The sequence below is a fragment of the Convolutriloba macropyga genome, chromosome 6 (genome assembly GCF_964194025.1).
Source record: "Convolutriloba macropyga chromosome 6, txConMacr16.3, whole genome shotgun sequence".
Lineage (NCBI taxonomy): Eukaryota > Metazoa > Xenacoelomorpha > Acoela > Convolutidae > Convolutriloba > Convolutriloba macropyga.
In genome coordinates this window covers 40,851,925-40,874,582 of record NC_134473.1, presented here as the reverse complement: position 1 = coordinate 40,874,582, position 22,658 = coordinate 40,851,925, and the positions used below count along the sequence as shown (strand labels likewise).

Sequence of the window (22,658 nt, the reverse complement as noted above, 5' to 3'; positions counted from 1 at the left end):
GAGGGGAAATGTGGTACATGGGTTACCATTTAACCATAAAACAACTTAGTCTTTGATGCAGTGAGTTAATACAGTCATATGCAGTATGTATTTTTTCTCATTTGTTACCTCTGCAATGGCCGTGCGATTGTTCAACCTCTAAAAAGTAACAGGTACTTACGCACTAATAGACTGAAAGTGAAAAGATCAAGTGCAGTCTGCCTACAACAGAAGTGAAATAAAGTTGTGCGTTAACAATCTCTTGACCTAGTATTTAAGCTAGAACACGTGAAGGATCTGAGTACCACAATAATAAAAATAATAATCAAAAAATAGTATTAATAATAATGATAATATTAACGGAAACAATAATAATAATAAAAAATGATATTGAAAAAAGAATGAGATTGATAATAAAAATAATGATAATAATCATAATAATAATGATAATATTATTATTAATAATAATAATAACACTTATAGTATTATTATAGATAACAATAATAATAATATTATTAATAATAAAAATAGTTATAATAATAAAAATAATGATAATAATAACGAAAATAATAGTAATAATAAAAATATAAACAAAAAAAAGAATAAGAATAATAAAAAGTATAATGATAATAGTAATAATAATAATAATGAAAAAAAATAGTATTATTAATAACAATGATAATGTTAACAGGAACAATAATAATAATAAAAATTATATTGAAAAAAGAATGAGATTGATAATAAAAATAATGATAAAAATCATAATAATAATGATAATATTATTAAAAATAATAATAATAACACTTATAATAATAATAATAAAAATAATAATAATAATAAAAATTTTAATAATAATAGTAATAATAATAATAATATAAATAATAATAATAATTATAATGATGATAATAATAATAATAAAAAACAATAAGGATAATAATACTCATAAATAATATTAATAATAATAATAATAATAATAATAATAATAATAATAATAATAATAATAATAATAATAATAATAATAATAATAATAATAATAATAATAATAATAATAATAATAATAATAATAATAATAATACTAATAATAATAACAATAATAATGTTAGTAATAAAACTGAAACCAAAATAAACATGGTTTCCATCATCGTGGTTTTGCTTCACTTAGGGGATGTTCATCATAACATCGAAGTCAACAAGTTACTCAGGCTAAAGCCAACAAGAACTGAATTATTTTATCAGCTCATGCCGACAATTGAAGATGATTTTGAAAAAGAAACACAAGACGAGGCGAGACAGCGTGAGCAAAAAATGAGAGAAGGCGAGTTGAGTGGGAAAATTAGCGTAAGATATTTGAAACGAAAGGATCGATAGCTGACGTTGACAAGACACCATGGGACGAAGCAGACATGAAAGTAAACAGCTTGATCTACGTTTCACTCGTAGCCGAAAGCTACGAAACATTCCATCAAAAAAACGCCCACACCAAAATAGACATGTTCACAACCAAAGATTTAGTCCATGAACTCACCCTCATGTTCACACTCTCAAGAAAAACACGCCCATTTGACAGGTACTAACTGTTTAAAGCACAACAACAACCAAATTAACGCCTAGAAATTCTTTACAGCAGACCAATAGAAGCTAGCTCCCACTGTAGATTTGAGGACTTCAAAGAACAAATAATCAAAGACATCTTCATAAGCAACACGAAAAACTCAACCATCCAGACAAACCTCCTCTCTGAAGTCAGGACACCGCAACAGGTATTGAATTACGCAATAATCCGTGAACGCGTTCAAGCCAACCAGAAGGATTTACTCAAAGCAAACACCAGCTCTATTTGGAACCAAGTTAATTGCATCAGAATGAACCGAAAACCATCACAACCACTACTATCCACACTCCAATCAGGAAAGATAAAACCCTGCTGGAAATGCGGCAATCCATTTATACCTCACCACATTTAAAACTGCTCGCGGAACGGAAACTCAGTTAAGAAAGTACTCTACTTTATTGAAACAATTACAAACACAAATATAAAAAAATGGATGCTCAAAAATACCCTCAATTATGTACACGCAAAGGAAAATCAAAACAACAATAGATTGCAAAACCAATTATGAAAGAAAACTACACTCCCATCCAATAAAGAAGAGGAGCTCTAATTCGTCTATTAGAAAAGATGGTAGAAAATGAACTCAAAAAATATATCGATGGAAGCAAATTGTGAAACTAGACAAATGCTCCGATGATTACTTCAGAAGCCCAATGTTTATAACAGTCAAAAAGTGTAAAGATTGCTCTAAATTCAGAGATAATTAACGACTCAACCCACGAAAAGAAATACCAAATGCAAAGCATTGACCACCTTTAAGAGGAGGTAGCAGCCAACATCTCCGAAAGGAAGAAGGAAACAGGTCAATTCTACTTTTCAAAAATTGATCTCAAAAATGCGTATAGTCAAATCCCATTGGACAGTAGCATCCAAAAACAGTGCAACTTTGCAATTTTAGTATTTTAGGCGGGAAAGCAACAAGAACGTGTCGTTTCATAAATGGATTCTTTGGACTAACCGATATGCCAGCCATATTCCAGAGAACCATACGTAAAGGATTAGAAAAAACAAACTTCAATTTTGCATTCCTCGACAATATATCAGTTTATTACAAAAGAATCTCTCAGCCAACATGAGGCAGAATTTTGACAAAACACCCAATCTACTGGACAATGAAAACCTACCTATTAACCTGCAAAAATGCGAGTTCGCAAAAACAGAAGTCATATGGTTGGGATTCAAAATTCAACATAGGATCATCCCAACACCAAAAATGTGATTCAATAATCATCTTAGAAATCCTGCAAACACTAAAGCAACTTCGTCTATTCATCGGCGGTATCCACTACCTGATAAAATTCACACCTAGATTGGCTACACTAAGTGAACCAATCCGACCGTTGCTTTCAAGAAGCAACCTAAAACCACAAAACAAACAGGAGTGGAAACCACTCCATACGGAGTCATTCACAAAAATGAAAGAGGTTATCAAATTAATAACGAAAACAGAATATTCCATGTAAATTACGCAACAGGAGCTCGTTGTAATGCTAGCCAAAAAAGACTGGGCGATGTCTAGAACAATACGTACCCCCAATTTCATTCGAAAGTCGTTTTTTAAACAATCTCTAATAACGTCAGAGCGAAAACGCTTTAGAGTAACCATTAGTATTTTGGGTGCTAAAACGCTTCAAACACTGCCTATATGGGGCCCACTTCACACTCCAATCGGATCACCAAGCACTACTCAGCGCACTAAAATGAACAGAGGAAATAAGTTTTATCAAAGCCGCCTCACTAAATGGGTAGATAGACTCTTTTCATTTCATTTTTCAGTAGAATTTACCTTGGGGAGTAACATGGGCTTCGCTGTCTACCTGAGCAGAAATCCATCCGGCGAACTTCTTCCCCCCTCAAACAAAGATCAAAACTTTGTATTTAACACAATAGAAGGTTTTAAACATCCATCACTACGAAACAATCTTGCTCTATATCGAGCCATTAAAGAAAGTGAACGGAATTTATACAGACAATGCATTGACCTCACTAACACAAAACACACATACACAAAAAAGAACAAACTTTTTCTGCAACAAACCGCGTTTATTTCAACGACTCTGCTAATCCGAATTCTAAATTTTTCAAACAAAGCATTCCATCTAAGTCTAATTTGTTGCAATTTCCACACGGGCAAATCCTTTAAAGGACACTTTCAAAAACCCTTAAAAAAGACGGTTTAGAGCCCAAAACAAATAACACGCCATCCATATGAAACAATCAAAAACAAAAAGTTATAATTCAATAGCCACCCAAACGGGAGCTACATCTAACAAAGGATTGGGCATAGATCCCCCGACTTAACCTGAGAATTAACATGAGAAATAATTTACAGCCTACGACGAATCCCCTGACCCATTATATAGAGAAAACCTCAATCACGTGTTCAAGAGGAATTTATAGCTCAAGTTTTCAAAAAGGATCTTAACTCCATTACCGAATTTGTTAAGAATGGAGTGTGGGAGAAAATGAAAGCAGTTAACCCTCTTTTTTATCTGTTCAGAAGAGATCTTTTGGTTACTCCGACAGACTGTTTAGTCAATGACATCAAACTTGTGATTCTGAGTAAATTAAAAGGCATGTTATTAGAAATCATACACAACAAACATCCGGGACAAGCAAGGATGTTGCCCTTTGCAAATCTGATGCCGTACCCCCATATCCATTTGGATATTGTAGCACAAGCTCAAAGACGCCGGCACTTCATAGAAAAAGATAAACATCTAAAACCCCTACTACATAAAGAACAATTGGGAACACTACCATCACTTTCAAATCTAATTCCGTTTAATTAAACTTTACAATCAAACTATATACTGGTCACGGTGGATAGGTTTTCTAGATACCACCTTGCGGAGTACTTTAATAATTGTGACAAAAAATTGTCATTGATTACTTAGAAAGCTACTGCAAAGTACATTGAATTCCAAGATCGGTTCACTGCGACCAAGCCCAAGCATTCAAAGCTAGACAATTTGACTTGTTTCGCAAAAACAAATAACATTAAACTAAAACTATCTAAAGCTAGATGAAGATCAGAGAGGAACTGATATGGTAGACAGACTAATACAAACTGTGTTAAAACTGTATTGACCCCAATAGGTCACAGTCAACATTAAGCGAAAGACTGGCGTATATAATAGAGAATATTGAAGATATCCCAAACACAAAAACACGGATAAGTCCGTTTGAGGCCCACTATGGAAGAAAACCAAACACAGAAACATCTAATATAGTAACAAAACCCTCACACAAAAGATTTGTCGTAAATAAAACTCCGATCGAGTTGTTTAGACATGAAGCTCCTCAAGCACGACATCCTGACAAACGAGGAAACTTAGCGACGCGACAGTTTGTCCGAAGACAATCTGGCATCGAGAACCGTGAAACCGAGGTTCAGACCCCGGCCACCATTTAAAGTGATTACTCTGACAACCGTACGCTCCACACCCGATCACCACGTCCACGTAAGATCAGACCTTCTGAGATTCACTTCAAACTAAGAGATAAACAAACAACAATAATACTAAATAAACGGAACGTCGCACGCAAAAGCATATCACGTAAAACACAAGAACCACGAACAACACTTGCACCACAGTGAAACACTATTCCAGATGAAACCATCACAAACTACTCACCTCACACAATCCAGGTTGACACTCCGCTAAGGAAAAACACAATCATTATGAAAAATGGCCTAGCAATAGTAACAGAAACTAAACCAAGACTAATGGTAGCGTGTAAAAGAGTCGGTGAGTACAATCGTAACAAAGAAAGAAATCAGAAATATTTGTTAAGAAGAAAACCAAAACAGCGCTAGCCAGAAAACTCAGAACGCACCAGGATCATTAAGCTCATTCATATGGACTCACGACAAGGCGAAACAAACCGCACAAAACAAACAGCAAAGACACCAGAACAAACGTCCCTCCAACAGGAAGGCAACGATAACCACAACACCACCCCGGACTCCGAAATCCACAAATCGGCGGACAAAAACATACAAAATTCCAACGCGTTCCCCATTGGAAGAAAAATTGAATGAGGGCCAATCATTCAACGCCAAAGCGCACGAGCTGCCCTGAGATGCACTCCCGAGTCTTCTACCAAGCAACAAACCACCAATTGGCCATTCCTTCCACTGACAGAAAACATTGAGGAGGAGAACGAGGAGACAAAAGTCTAGGTTAGTGTATGAAATAGACTCAGACTCACAATCAGCATCCTCTATAAGGATAATAGCAACATCAAACCCCAAAATATTCACGATCACTTCCTACAACAGTCCACCTAGAGAGACGACACCACAAACCACGGATCCCGATTACTTGGATCAACTTCAGAGTTCTCCTTGCCCGATCTCCGTAGTTCTGGCACCAACCCATCTCGCACCCACCACCAACGAAGAAGTCCATATGCACCACATTCTGGCAGCCAATACCTCTAATGCAGCATCGCAGACATCCATTGCTGCACCGGAGGAACCAGAATTCAAGTCCACAACGTAAACCAAAAAAATCGACAAAGCTGTGGACAAAGTATTACAGGCCACACCCACTCGCCCACACAGCTGAAACCCCCGAAGTGATTTTCCTCGAGTTACCCGAGAATGAAATACAACGAGCCGGCCAGTCCAAATGGGAAAACCCAATTACGAGGACAACAGCTCGGTCAACTCAAGTCCACATGGACACCCCTCTGAAACTCAAGCGAAACTCCGCACGCAGCAAACTCAAGCGAGCACAGAGAGAAGCGACGCAAATACCTCGAAGCCAATTCAACGTGAACCAACCGCAAGCTCGACTATACACTCACATCCCACAGTATCCTCGGGTACCTAAGGAACTCAACCGATGTCCGCACTCAAGGGTGACATTTCGGACCCAGTCACGGAAGAACTTAATCAGCTCAACGAAACGATGTAAACAGCATTTCGTTTCTCTTCCAGGGGGAATGTGAAAGTCCATATGGACTTGCAACAAAGAACTAACCATATTACTTATAAACACTGTAATTCATATGTGTTAAAATAATACGTTGTATATCTCTTCAGTAAATTGACACCTGACTTGTCGCTACCCTACTAGTTATTAGACTAGTATTTAGCTGGTTTGGCTGTAATGAGGTGTGAATGTGCAGACGAAAATTAGCAAAGCTAGAAAACAGTAGACTTATTAAACGTTCCAACGCTAAACTTTTTTACTGCCAAAATTGAGCAGTCATACAGAGTTGGACCTGTATTATCTCTTTTACATAGTCCAACACCTAGAGCAGAACGTCTACCAAAGATGATTGTAGACCCATCATATTCAAAGACATTATACAATAGTTCGCAAGAATTCACACTCCAAAAGGAGGACACATTCCACTGCATCACAATAATAAATCTAACGACAATAATAATAATGATGATGATGATAATATCATAATAATAATAATAATAATAATAGTAATAATAATAACAATAATAATAATAATAATAATAATAATAATAATAATAATAATAATAATAATAATAATAATAATAATAATAATAATAATAATATAAATAATAATAATAATAACAGAAATAATAATAATAATAATAATAATAATAATAATAATTTTAATAATATTAAAAGTAATAATAATAGTAATAATAAAAATACTAATAATAATAATAATATTACTAATAATAATAATATTAATAATAATAATAATAATAATAATAATAATAATAATAATAATAATAATAATAATAATAATAATTATAGTAATAATAATAATAATAATAACAATAATAATAATAATAATAATAATAATAATAATAAAAATAATAATAATAATAATAATAATAAAAATATTGAAAAGAACAACAATAATAATAGTAATAATAATAATAATAAAAATAATAATACTACTAATAATAAAAGTAATAAAAAATAATAATAACAATAATAATAATAATACTAATAATAATAATAATAATAATAATAATAATAATAATAATAATAATAATAATAATAATAATAATAATAATAATAATAATAATAAAAATAGTAATAATAATAATAATAATATGAATCCAAAACAAACGTGATTTCCATCATCGTTGTTTTGTCCCACATGGGGCAGGTTCAATTTTGATTAAAGTTTTTAATGGATCCCATCCAGAAGGAACGCCGACTCAACTCATTCCGCAAGTCAAGCAATTAGCGATTGAATGGTTGGTTGTTCATTGTGATGACTTTATGTGTATTGCATGATGCTTCAGATATAACCCAGTTAAAATACAACTGGAGGCAAAATAACAGTTGTGCGTAGTGTACTTTTTGGGTTCACCAAGATTGCCCATATTACGCCCATATTACGCCATTTATGTGAAAAGTTCAAAAAATGTATTTGACTCACCTTCAGTTCAACTTAGGCCTAGGACCGAATTATGACCTATCCATTATTTTAATCTTTCAGCTGAATTGTGGTAACGTTTACTGAAGAATGGTTACGCGCAAGAGAGCCGAAGTTATGAAGAGCCAAGTATAAAGAGAGCCGAAAACAAAACTAATTCAAAAACAGCCGAAAACAAAAAATCAAATAAATAGAGCCGAAAATCAATGAATATCAATGCGTTCACAAAAAGTTTGCCAACAGTGTTCAAGCCGTCCTTTCCCACAAACAAAGGGGTTTTCAGTGCTCGAGTTTGCTACTGTTTTCTGTTGTATTTTGCTCTCTGTCTGGGGGAGGTTCTCTTAAATATGCTTTCAAGTCGCGAGTTTTTCTTTAGATTTTTTTTCTTACCACAACCTAACATTTGCAGGACTTTGACCAACTTTTATTTGTATCAGCGATCATTCCACATTTCGCACGCATTCGTAGTGCAGAATGGTTTGGGTCGAATTGACAAGTTCCCAGTTTTAACCGGAAATTTTCCATTTAACCGCATTTTTTGAAATAATACAAAAATCTGATAATTGTAGATAACGTTCAACTAGTAAAAGCGTCCTTCGGTCCTACTCAATTTTTTCGTAATTTATACGAAGTAAACCAATGGGTTTATAAGGTAAGGTAAAGAATCTTTTTATAAATTTCGAGAAACTGAAATTGTTTCTTTTTCAACTAAATGGAGTTTTGAATTTTTTCCAAAAAATGCGTGACAATAATTAAAATGGCAGCCATAGATACTACCAGCAATACGGCAGATATGAATCCCGTTTTAAAATCACACGAACATTTTTTTTTTTCGGAAAATTTTTGCGAGTGAGTTGCTGTTTATAAGCTTCAATAAGAACACGTAATAAGTACCGATAACTAGTAAAGTCGTTTTTATTAAAAAACAAAAAAACAAGTGGAATATAATTGGGTAAAAGGAGGTGAAGCCGTTCGAAAAGCTCCGTCGACAAGTGTCTTTCACAATTAGCCAGATTTTCTATAGAAAATCTCGTCGAAGAAATCACAACCCCAATTAAATCGCTTCTGCCAAAATAATCTGCTTCCCGGTTGTAGTTCTTCCCCAGGAGTTTCTAAAAGCAATATCAGATAAAAGCAATAACTCTCTGGTAATGGTAGTAAAACTTAATTTTCTATGATAGTACAGAAGATAACGAAAGCTAAGGTATCGTGGAATACTTGGTTCATTACACTCTGGAACTTGTTCGATAATTTCGTCTTATAAATCCAAAAAAATGTTTGTAGGTTCTCTTTCAACTGCGTGGATAATTTTTTGTTTAGTTGTAGCTCCTCCTGCTGGTGATTTTCTGTGGGTGTGATTGTGTGTAGCTGGCAAGGAAAAAATGCTCGCTAGTTGTGCATTTGGGGTGACAGTCGAGCAATGCTTTTCAGTGCATTTCCAGTTTATTTTATTCTCTTATATCCGTATCCCCCGAACTCTGAGTTTTTAGACCTTTTTCGTTGAGAATCAACTAAATCAAGCATTGTTTCTTGCAATTTATTTGGTTGTGACATTCAGCTAAGAAATGTGGTTGCATATGTTTAATCGTTTCAATTGGCTGCATTGGCAAATTTAGCTACTATTCTCCACTTAATAATTTTAATAAATTTTGTGCTCGCTTTCAATAGGCTCTTTTCAATTCAGCTCTGCTACAAGACACCCTCAAGAATATCGACATTCTTACTAAAGAATTAAACGGCATTGGTTGATTATTAATATTTTTTTCTTTGTTTTGTAAATAGATGTTAGATGCTTACAGGATCATCTTAGAGTGAGACGCATCAATTGGTCGAGCAATCAACTCTTCTCATGCTACTCGCTTTTTTTCCTTGTATGTATAATAGGCATGTTGAAACAATTGGTTGTCCTTGTTAGCTTCAAAACATTGGATTTCCCAATTGTAATATGGTAAAATTTGAGTCGCAAAAAAGGGTAAAAGTTGTAATATGGTAAAATTTGAGTCGCAAAACAGCTATTTGACGATTTGAAAAAAAAAGTTATCCCCAGCGTGGTTCAGATAGTCTTGTGGAAATATCGGATATTGCTCATAGTGAGGCTAACTTAAAACTGCAGCAGGGGTCTCCAGCCAGCTTAGATACAGTCCTTTACAAACTCAGCTTGCTCGGAGATGACCATTTGATCGGTACACTTAAGATTTTAATTAGTCAAGAAAAATACTCGTATAATCTCTTTGAGACGATACTTGATAACCCGATGTTTTCTTTTGACAGTCTTTACACTCTCATTCAGAACCAATTCTTCGATAAAAGTTGATTGGAGTCAAGCTTATCATAATTTTCCATGGATAAATTTTCTCCAATGTTCTTTGAAAGAGTGACTGGCAGTAGTATTCCACTCAAGAGGATAAAATTTCTAACAGTTTTCTCAAAATCGGGAACACAAACGCCATAGTTGGTATAAAAAGTCAATTCTAAGCAATGGAATAGAGAATAAATAGAAAGTCATTTCTAAGTATTATATGAAAAAATTTAAGTCTCTCAATTAGGAAAACTTTAAGGCTGTCCAAACAATTTTTTTCATGCCTGACAACAACTACAGGAAAGCTCTTCATTTGTTTTTGGAATTTTTCTCTATACACATAAAAATTTAGACTGAGCGAAATAAGTTAGGCGGCTGTTGCAATTAGGAAAATTGAGATATAAAGTGAAAACAATCTTCAGCAGGCGTGATGGTGTGCGCGCTTTGCAGCTTGCCGGCAAAAAAACCGCCTGCAGCTTCCGAATAGTAAACCACAGCCCACGAGAAGCATGGCGATGAACAACGGTACGCTTCTATTAATAGCAGCTCATTTAAACTGTATTTGAGTTCAAATGAACTATTAATTTTTAATGTTTATTTTATTATAGTATTTTAGTTAAGATAGCAAACGACGAGTCTCCCAGGGGAGTAGCGCTCGGTAGGGATACTGTTGGAAAGGGACCAGGAACGCAACTTTCATCCTCCTTATGCTGTGTGAACGTTGTCTTGAAGTTAACCGAGAAGTTTATTGCTGCTTTGTGGATTACACAAAGGTTTTCGACAGAATACAACACAACATCCTATTCGAGCTTCTGTGACCTGGATTTTGCAGGCAAGGATCTCACGCTAATCCAGAATGTGTAATTCAATCAGCGGGCGTTCGTAATACTTGATAATGAGTTCTCTGATCACGTTCCCATCTGTAGAGGTGTACGCCAAGGTTGTGTATTGTCACCGGATCTCTTCCCACATTGCTCTAAGGTGATTCTGCGCGTTGCTGATGGATTCTCGAGAATGGTTGTAGGTGGACATCACCTAACCAACATTCGCTACGCAGATGACAGAGTCCTCCTCGCAAGCACAGAAAGTGAATTGCAAGAAGATCTAAACGAGGTCAACGACAGGTGTAAAAAGTCTGACATGCAAGTCGAACCCAAAAAGACAGAAGTTATGGTGATATCGAGAAGCCCGGAAACCGTGTCAGCAAATGTCCGTCTCGACGGAGTACCGGTGAAAGTCGTAAGATCGTTCATATATCTGGGTTCTACTCCCACAAAGAACGGGCACTGGCATGAAAATATTTGCAACAGAATTAACATGGCGAAGAACGTATTTTTCAAAGTGAAAACTCTCCTCTGCAACCCCAAACCAGATCTGGGACGGAATATGGCTCGGAATTGTGGACTATCCTTAAAGCAGATCGGCAGAAGATAGAGGTCCTCAAAATGTGGTTCCTACGCAGGATGATGAAAAAAAAGTGGACGGATAAAGTGAGTAACGAAGAAGTCTTACGCCGAGCCAGCGGTTAACCATGTTTGCTGAACACCCTGCAAAGCGACAAGTAAAAATTTCTGTACAAGTAATGAGGAAAGGAGAGATTGAACGGCTAGTAACGACCAGGAAGATTTTTGGCCAGAAATCACGAGGACAACAAAGAGGGATGTACATGGACCAAATCAAGGCTTGGTCAATCTGCACAACAACAGAAGTTTTTAGAAGTTTACGGAAGAGAGAATTGTTCGCCGATGTCGATTGATGGCACACAAAGAAGAGGAAAATAAGATAAGAGTCGAGGATGTTAAAATGTTACCCAGGTCATGGTCCTAAGCCAACTCTAATCCACGCCACTTCTGATCAGACAATCCCCAGACATCTATCTCTGCTCAGACTGTGCTGGACCGGAATGACCTCTGATCAGACTTTCGTGCGACTGTTTTTTGTGCGACTTTTGCGTGACTGTAGCCAGACCAATCCAAATACGACAGGCCTCTGATCAGACCTTAGTGCGACTATTTTTTGTGGGACTTTTGTGCGATCCAAAGTTTTTACGCGTCTTTAACGCGCCCTTTTTTTAAAGGGTTGCAAAACCGAAACTACAAATTTCATTAAGTTTGTTCTGTTATAGTATAACATCTATTTTCACTACAAAAAATTCTAATCAGTTGGTTTTCAATTTAGTCTGACAATTTTTTCTAATCATACAGATCTGTATTATGTTTGGATGACCAGCCTTCATTCATCTTTGAACCCAATCTGGTACATAAAAAAGTGGCATAATTATGCTTCTAAAACTATAACGTTTGAGCGATTGGATTTACAAAACAAAGACAAATTTCCAAATAAGTTTTTGAACCCAATAAAACCACCTTTGTTCAAAATAAAGACCAAATTTGCAACTTTTTGCTCAATAATGCCAATATCGTAAAATTTTGCATTTTATTTCTGAACAATGTCAAGTTTTGCAAAATAATTTTATTCCGGTTGAGCTCTGCTATGTTTAGTTTATTGAACTTTTTTACCAACGATTTCTTGGAGATTGCGTAATTCAATTGAAAAATGAGTAAAGTCCTTGTTGTAAACAATATGCGTGGTACATTGCCCTACAAGGTCAACTTCTATCGATAAGGGACAAAAATATTGAGACCTCTTTGCATATGTTTGTCAAAATAATGCATTGTTTTACACAAATTGCAAACTCCTTTATAACTAATTGCAAATTTGACAAAAAGTTTTTAACTCGCATTTTCTGCAAAACATCTTACAGGAACTGCAGATTTGCAGTTCGTGCTAAACTCAAGTTTTGCGAAGCAAAACAATTACCAGGAACTATTTCTTTCGAATGCATACGTAAATTAAAACCAGTTGGTTAGGGTTTATAAACCAGATGTTATTTATACATTTTTACACTATAGCACAAAATTTTAAACGAACAAAATGTTCGGCTTTCTGCTGAACATATAAAAACTTCTGAATTAGATATTTTTTTAATGCGAGTTTAGGGTTTGAGACTTATGCTGAATTAATTTTACCTTAAATTGAGCTTGAGATTTCGTATTCCGTATATTCAGAGAATAATTTTTCAGACAAAAATTTTTTCACAAAATTTTTTTTGAAAAAAATTTTGGTAAGAAGTTTTTTCATAATAAAAAGCTTCTATTAACAAAAAATTTTACAACAAAAGGGTTTTTTGATGCCAAAAATTGCTGCCCATAATATTTTAAGTTGTTCTTTTCCAAAAGCGTTCCCTCCCCAAAACAGCGGTCTCCTGGATAAAAAAACATCGGCTCACAAAGAAAATCCCGAAAATAATTGTTTCTCATATTCGAAACACTACTTTGAGTCATTACCAAAAGATATTCCCAAAAGATCACCTGACCTTTTTAATATTTTTCTCACTTAGTGTCTGCGCCACTTCAGGTCAGCAACAAAAGTCATCAAACAGCAAGAAATCACCTTTAAAAATGAAAAAAACTTAGAACTTGTTAAAACTCAAAAATGTTCAAAACTCTAATTTTTTAAAAGTTGGGACCAAACCTTTGTACTACCCCCTATTAAATACTTTAACTCAATTGTTTGAATAGTGAAGCCAGTTGTATTCAGAGCCATTAGAAACAGATATACATAGCAGTTGGCTCTCCGATAAGACGAAAACTTTATTCTATAACATGAGATGGTTGAGCTTACTTGACAAAAATTAAGCAACAATACTAACACTGGCTGAAGCTTTACAAACTTCAGCACGAGATTGAGCATAGATTATCAATGAGGATATCTAAACTTCAATCAACAAAATAAAGTTACAGTCCGTCAATACGTCCGAGCGACTGATTGTTTCGACGAGATTGTTAATCAATCGAACCCTGTGAAGAACCAAGCTGGCGTAAAACTTGAACACCAGGCTGTGATATATTGGTTCAGCTGAGATTCCTAAGCAGCCGCAACAATTGATCCGCCGACCCGGACAACAACACGAGCAGCAACGAATAGTCGATTCACTTTGGTGGACCAGAACGAAATCTAACGATGGCTGGAAAGAGTTTCGATAGACTTTGGAAAACGACTGACTACAAGAGGTCAGGCCAACTCAGGAAACTAGCAAAAGAGTAGGCTGAAATGCTCAAAGCATCTGATGGACACCTTGCTGATGTGAAAAGTCTTCTGACTCAGAACACAACTGTGTCTGCAGAAAGAGCATATCAATGTTTCTTTGAGACGTACGATGATCTCATTGAAAAACAGACAGCAACAGAGGCAACTCCTGAAGACAAAGTTTTTGAAGAATTTCGATGCCGGCACCGAACAAAAAATGGGCGGAAAGAAGAAAACACTCAATTGGCTGGTTGAACAAATACCAAATTTGATCAGAGAAATTGAAGATTATCGCAGCTGCGTTTTTAACCCACGAAAAAATATCTTGCGACTTTACACAATGGTGGAAAAAAGTCTACAGTTTTATAGCGAAGCAACAAAAATGGGAAAGGAGTTGAGAAAAAGAAAATTTCGACGAAGCAAGCAAGCATTTTGTAGCAAAGTGGAACAGTTAGTAACAAAATTAGATACAAGTCACGCAGAAATTATTCGAATCTTGAAAACAGATACTGCTACGGATTGTTTGAAGGGTTTAAACGAGAATAAGTATTATCATCGAGGCCTACTAAAACCGTATCAGCAGACCGCAGAGAGTGGAAATCAAACATTGTTATTGTCATCCACATCGGCTGTTGATAAAGACTCAAACAAAACTGTTATTGATACAAGCAATGGAGCAATAGAAAACGCAGAAGTGAACGTTAAGTTCTCTTCCAGGCATTCTGCAGAAAAGAACCCGGTATCGCCAACTCTCCATCATCGAGAAGGCGACAAATCGACGAAATGGGGCTCCAAAACCAAAAAGCTAAGAAAGAAACAGAGCAACGACTGCAAGACCAACAGTTGGAGTTAGAGCAGGAGCGTGAGGAAATAGAACTATGTCGACAAAAAGAGGAATTGCGACAACAAGAATAATAATTTCATCACATGATGCAACAACAAATAGATGAACTACGTCTACGATAGCATGAGCCAGCCCTTGAAAACAAAAGAAATAAAACTGAAGCCAACGCAGGGCAAAGGCGCATGGAAAATGAACTGACAAAAAGAAGTTAAAGAGCGTCTGGGTCACAGGCAGACGACTTAAAAAATGTTGGACCAAGACGCAATCCAGAAAGAATTGCAAACTGGGCAAATTCAGTGGCCCAAAAGTCGGGCCCTGGTCGACCACTTTTTCTTAATGTTTTGATCGACCCTAATAAGAATGTCACACAGGACAGAAGTGACAAACGTTTCAGCGCCTACCCGAAAACAACCCCATTGTTCCAGCTGGGGGAAGGATTTTTCATAACGCAACTGCAGGAATCGAGTACCCGCAACAAACCAGAAATCCCTAAATCAGTTATTTTAACAGAACAACAGACGTGTTTACCCAAGACGACGTTCCATCTACAAAGAACGATAGCATTACAAAACAAGCAGAGATGCCAGAGTCCTAAGAACATCTATCGCAACAGATTATTGGAGAGCCAAAACCAAACAACAGTTAGACAACCTACGGCACAAGTGACTTACGAACTTAGTGTTGATCCAAGAGGAATACAAAAACTCAAGTTAACGGAATTCGCAGGAGAGCTCTCGGAGTAGCCCGAGTGGTCAGAATTCTTCGATGTCATTGTGCATCAAAAGCGGCTGAGCGATACTGAGAAGATGCAGTATCTGAAGATTGGCCTCACGGGTCAGGCAAAAGCGGCAATTTCTGTATTGGGTTTTAGCTCACAGGCATATTATCAAGCCTGGGACATTTTCTGCAAAAATTTTGGCAGACCGATATTCATAGTTGAATCTCAACTCAAGAAGATACACACACACATCCGCCAGTTAGACACGATGACTTCAGTAGCATTGTTCGGTTTTCATACGTAGTCACAAACACGGTTAAAGTTTTGACTCGGCTTGTATTCCAGCCTGACCCGGAGTTGGAGGGAGTTTTGAGTTCAGGAACTAGAATACTTTCCCTTCAGCTTAATGAGCAGTGGCTACATAATCTACAGGGTCATCGACTTCTAGCAGCAGACTTGATTGTTTTCAAAGACTGGTTAGAATGAACTGCTTTTATTCACGAAGACTTGTTAGCTCAGACAGACTCGAAGTTTCAAAACCGCAAAAAACAAAAACAAGTACTTTTGCCTCCAATGCTGACAATTCTGCAAAGCCAAAGTACTCAGAATGCCCATCCAAAGATGGACAGCACGCCATTTGGAGTTGCCAGAAATTCAAATCAATGAAGTGGAATGAACAACGAGAACATATGCGGAGTTTCAATTGCCTGAGACCTGGCCATCGGTCAACGGATTGCTAAAACAGAACTTGCAGCGTGCCCCTTGTGGAAGTCGAGACAACAAATTTTTGCACAGCGAATTCTCAAAGAAGAGGTTGCAACAGGTGACCCAGATGCTACGACAGCAGCAGCAACAACCATCACACAAGGAGGATTCTCTGTAGTGCGCATCAAACTGTTAAATGGAAGCCACAGCCTCAGTGAACCGGCAGTGTGCGATACAAGATCCTCAATTTCATTCGTGGACAAGTCAATCGTATCTGCATTGCAGCAGCAAGGCCTGAAAGCGTCTTTGTCAATAGCAGGGGTCCACGGATCACAAGATATCAAGACGGAAATAGTGCCGATAGCGGTTTCAGCACGATAAATTTAGGACTACAAGAGTTAAAAGATCGCTACCCACATTTGAGGAACTTGCCGAGACAGAGCTGCAATCTAAACGAAAATCAAGTAATCCTTGGATAAAACTGCTGCAACCTCCATCACTCATTAGAATTCAAGAACTCAGAAAACAAAAGAGCACCATGGGCAGTGAAATCGAAAACAGGATAGGCCTTAAGTGGTACCCTACCAGCAAAGCAAGCAGCAGCTCCTGCTACAACAGCAGCAACCTCAGTATTAGAGAACAAATTAGCAAGTCAGTTGAGAAAGTGGTGGGTTATCGAATCCTACCCCTCAAACTGTGACGTCACCGGTCATTCGAAAGACATAAAGAGAGTAGTCAAAACTTTGGAGCGAACAACTCGATTCAAGTTGGACATCTGTGGAGAGAAGATGAAGTGAAGTTACCAAATATCTTCAACCCTGCTATGGTGCAACTCAATTCCCCACAACGACGCCTACAAAAGGATGATACTCCTTAAGAAAGCGTTATCAGAAAATCATTGACACTAAAGTGAAAGCTAGTTATGTCCACAAAATTGAACAAGTTGTACTGAACGAAACCAGAGATGGTACTTGCCACCTCATCCTGCCATCAACCCTCATAAATCCGAGAAAATTAAAAGATTGTGCAACGCAGCAGCAAAAAGCAAGGTATAGCCATCAACAACAAACTTATATCTGAACCAGATCTGATGGTAGGAGTTGTTTTTCGCTTCCAAGAACACCAAATAGCGCTTCCAGCCGATATAGAAGCGATGTTTCTTCAAGCTGCTGCTCCAAGCGATGACAGCAGATGCTCAAAATTTCTGTCAAGAAGATCCAGAGCAGAAGATACAAGCCTACGAGTTTACACGACACGTCTTGGGGCGAAGAGCTTGCCGACTTGCACAATTTACGCTTTTCATCAAGTGGCGAAAGATAACGCGAAAGACGACAGAAATCTTATCAAAGCTATCCAGCGATACTTCTGCATAGACGACTTTCTAAAGACGACAAATCAACGAAAATTGTGAAAACTTTCGAGGCCAAACCACAATCGTCCTTAATCCTTGGACTAAATTTTAATATAGACACGGAGAGTCTCATAGTCTGTCATGGAACTGAGCAGGACGTTTCAGCGAAATAACTCAGAGAGTTGTACTAATCTTTGTCTCAGTAGCGTTCGACCCACTTGGGATATGTTCACCCTTCACAATAAGGATGCGCTTTTTACTCAAGAGCATTTGGGCAGCAAAGGGACAAGCACGGGACAAAGATTTGTCAGCAGAACGCTTAAACCTTTTCAGTGATTGGTGCTCTGATTTGAGAGAATTTAGGACGGTGTCGATAAATCGACTTTATTTCGAAAGCGTGTGCACAAATTTGAGATTCCGCATCTTCACAAATGCATCAGAAGACAAATTAAGGCTAAAACTCACTTGTGTGATAGGAAAATGCCGTGTAGCACCTATCAGACACATGACGATTCCGAAGTTAGACTTTTAAGCCCCAGTCCACGGAGTTTATCTGAGAAGGCAGATATTGAAAGAATGTGATGCGAAAATTGACAAAATCTATCATTGGACAGACTCATCTACGGTGTTACAGTGGCTACAAGCATCTCACAAGAAACAACGAGTGTTTGTTGCCAACAGTTCAGCAGAACTACTGGAAAACTCCTCTGTGGAACAATGGAGGCATTTCAAAGGCGTTGAAAGCCCTGCAGATATTGGAACAAGAGGAATGTTCATCGAAAGGCTAAAGGAGTCCAGATGGTAAAACCTGCCGTCATGGCTCCAGACAGGTGAAGAAAAATGACCAAAGCCGTTGTGCCAAGTGATCGAAATTGAAGCTGAGCAAGCTACCAGTACTGTAGCCACAGAAACTAAACTACAACAACTCTTTGACTGAAGACAATACAGTAGCTTCAAACAGTAGTTTCAACTTCATTGCCTATTGCATGAGGGTCTGGGCTAAGCAAAAAAGAACCTCTCAAAGCGGACAAGATCCAGCAAGCACAAATTCTGTTTGAAAGTGTTCAAAACGAAAGCTTCTTGAATTTTCGAAGTCTAGAAAAACAGCGAAGAAATCTCCAAATCATTAAACATTGCCAAATTTTCACCCTTCAAAAAGGAAAATGGAACAGTTTGAGTGAAAGGTCGACTGATACATTCAAATCTCGATTACAGCGTCAAACTTTCACTACTACCGACAGCAAAACATCCAGTTGTACAACTTCCTTTGGAGAAAGCACACCGAGACAACCTACACGATGCCACAGAGTACGTGGGAAACATGCTCCAACAAGTGTACCTGATCATTGAATTAATAAATGAGCTAAGGAAAATCAAGTCCAGATGCGTCAAATGCTGTCACAGGAGCGCCAACCCAATTCATCCACCGATGGCAGACTTACCCCGAGAACGGCTTGATGAACATGTGTTCCCGTTCAGCCATGCCGGAGTCGTTTACTTTGGACCCTTTGAAGCTAAATTATTGCAACGTGCCTGGAAAAGATGGTGCTGCTTTTTCACTTGCCTAACAAACAGAGCAGTACACATCGAAGGGGCACGGTCATTAGACACCGAGTCATATCTAGCTGCAGTGACAAGACTCATCGCAAGACATGGCTACCCGAACAACATCATCAATGACAACGGAACGAACTTCGTTGGAGCAGCCAATGAGCTGAAAGCATTCATGAGCGAGTAGGACAATGCTAAGATAGAGTGCGACTTAGTACAGAAAAAGATTGTTTGGAAATTCAATTCTTCTGGAGCACCACACTTTTGCGGAATCTAGGAGAACCTGGTTCAAAGTTGCAAGAAAGTCATGATTGCAATCTTGGTCAACCGAAGTCTCACCGAGGAGGTACTCAGCACCACAATGTGTCTTGTAGAGCAAACACTCAACGCAAGACCCCCGACAGCAGTGAGTGACGACCCTGAATATTTGACGGCACTCACGCCAAATCATTTCCTGCTAGGACGAGAGAACACAAAAGCACCATTCATGCCATCCGGTGAACGCTACCATGACCTGAGAAAAACTTTCAAAACGGCTCAAGCATATGCCGATATGATCCGGAAAAGATAGTCTCGCGAATACCTTCCACGATCGAACCAGAGATCGAAGTGGGCAAAAGAACCTGTGCAATAACTGAAAGAATGTGAACTTGTTTGGGTATTAGATGACTCTGTGAAAGGCTCTGAGTACAAACTGGGACGGATCTTTGGGATTTTCACTGAGAACGACGGTGTTGAGCGATCAGCGAGATTTAAAATGGCAAAAAGAGAACTGAACGGCGAGTCGTGAAGTTAGCGCCAGTATTCTACGATTGTGTTTCCGAGATCGAAAACAGCGCCGGCGATGTTGGTGCCCCTTCAAATAGCAACAAAAGTCATCAATCAACAAGAAATAACCTTTGAAACTGAAAAAAAAGTAAAATATGTCAAAACTCAAAAATGGTCAAAACTGAAAATTTTCACAAGTTGGGACCGAACGGTTCAGATAAACTCTAAGCTACTCATGAACCGAACGAAAGTTATCGCATCAGACACACAAGTGTGGCTATTAGCACTTATATGGTACACAATTGGTATTTTTTGATATTTTGTCAATTGTTTCATTTCGTAAATTGTTTGTTTTATGATAATTCAGGTGATCAGTAAAGGTCAAATACCGTTTTTTTTCAGTTAATTAGAGCTACGTAATAACCATCCGTGCTTATGTCAATAAAAGCAAGTATTGCTGTAATTTGACATTTACTATGTAAACAAATTTCTTGTTTAACCAATCAGAAAAGCAAGTAGCGATGATGAATTAAATGATAAACATTTGACTTTTTGCTTGAACCCAATTGTTTCAATAGTAAAATTGAATTATATTCATACCCACTAAAAATTGTTATACAGAGCCGTTGGTTCTCCGATTATGCTAAAAATTGATTCTTTAACAACTTTAGTCTTTTTGCTAAGTTTTGATAGATCATAAGATCTTGCGAGTTTTAAGTTAGCTGAAATCACTTGACGAGAAATTAGCAACATTATTAACACTGTCTGAAGCCTTACAAACTTCAGCACGAGATTTAACATAGATTATCACTGAGGATTTTCTTAACTTCAATCAACAAATTTTAAATTACAGTCCTTTGATACGTCCGAGCGATTAATTGTATCGACGAAATTGTTAGTCAATCGAACACTGTGAAGAACCAGGCCGGCGTAAAACTCGAGAACTAGGCTGTGATATGTCGGTTCCGCTGAGATTTTCGAGCAGCCGCAACACTCAAGTCCATAATGGTTTTAAGATTGATCTGTCAATTATTTGAATTGACGATCTGACGATTTTGGAAAAAACATTGCATTTACTTTCAGATAGGTGAGTACCTAGGAATTGAACTGAACAAGATTATTATTGCTACAAGGAGTATGTGATGACGCATAATATACGTCGATAATAGGGCTCTTGCCATTTTTAGAGAACATAAGTTAAATTATGGAAGTTCAATTTTGAATCAACCTCAGCTTCTAATTATTGCAGCGTTCTTTCAATCAATTTTTTACAGAGAAACAAAAATTTTTTGCCAAAATTACTTTTTTGTCAACAAAGATAGATAGCTTATCAGAATTATGTTAGCTTCTGTTGCTGAAGTACTCATCCGTTTTCTCCAAACTTGGGAAAGTCAAAAACGTAGAGAAGGAAAATGTGAACTGGTTAATTTTCTTGTACTACTGTTGGCAAAAATTTTATTGATTACAACGCTGTTGGCAAAATCTGGTGGGATTTTAATCCAATGCTTCGCAATCAATGGGAGTACCATCACAAGCAATGATTTTTCAGGGTTATCATGATTACGCTGTAAGCCTTCAACACTTTGCAAAACAAGATCTGAAGATGAAGTAAACCTCTTAAGTTCAAATTGACTGTCATGAAAAGGTTTTCTTTTTGTATGCTTGTAGTCAATTGGTTCAAATATAGATGTACAAAGGATTTTGAAAAAAAAGTAGTTACTGAAATCGGCGTTTTCTCGTTCATTTGCGTCGCTTTTGTAGACAGGAGCAACAAATTTAATTTCTGTATTTCCGGAAAAAGGTTTTTATTAATAATAAATTGTGATAGAATTCACGTCAAAAATGGAGCATTTTTGTTAGCCGAACTATAGAAATCTTGTAAATTAAAAGCCTTATTATTGTAGAGTGAATAATTGTCCTCGTAATTAAATTTTAGCAAAAATGAATTTTTTCACCAAAAATTATTTTTAAACGATATTTCAGAGTGGGTCTTTCATTCTGCTGCATTGTACATCCTTAATTTGCGGATCTAAAAAAATCAATCTCAAAAAGACTGAAGTTGATAAAGAATAAAATTATCGTCAAATCGAGAGCCAATTGCTCTCGTAAATAGCTTCCAATAGTTCTAAAAACCAAAAAAAAAAAATTCCATGCATGCAAAAAACTTGAAAAGCTCAATTGGAACAATTATGAAGCCAATTATCAGCTGTAACTTCTTAGTTACCTGTTTCTGATTGTTTAGCCAGGTAAGTGATACAAATCAACGGCTACCAGGTAAATATAAACTAACTGCGCTGTTTCAATCGCAAAAGCAAATTTGATAAAAACATAACACAAAATGCATGAAAGCGAGGG

General features: G+C 36.9%; 2 protein-coding genes across 3 annotated transcripts in view; one reads left to right on the top strand and one right to left on the bottom strand.

Annotated features, from left to right (window-relative positions):
- Window positions 1–22,658, bottom strand: part of LOC142340988 (uncharacterized) — a 109,893-nt gene that overhangs the window by 38,014 nt on the left and 49,221 nt on the right. The gene's annotated exons all lie outside the window — the stretch shown is intronic.
- On the top strand, window positions 17,172–19,722 carry LOC142341316 (uncharacterized). The gene is made up of 3 exons (XM_075392241.1): window positions 17,172–17,300; window positions 18,619–18,785; window positions 19,200–19,722. Exons 1-3 carry the CDS (start codon window positions 17,172–17,174, stop codon window positions 19,720–19,722), a joined length of 819 nt encoding a protein of 272 aa, XP_075248356.1.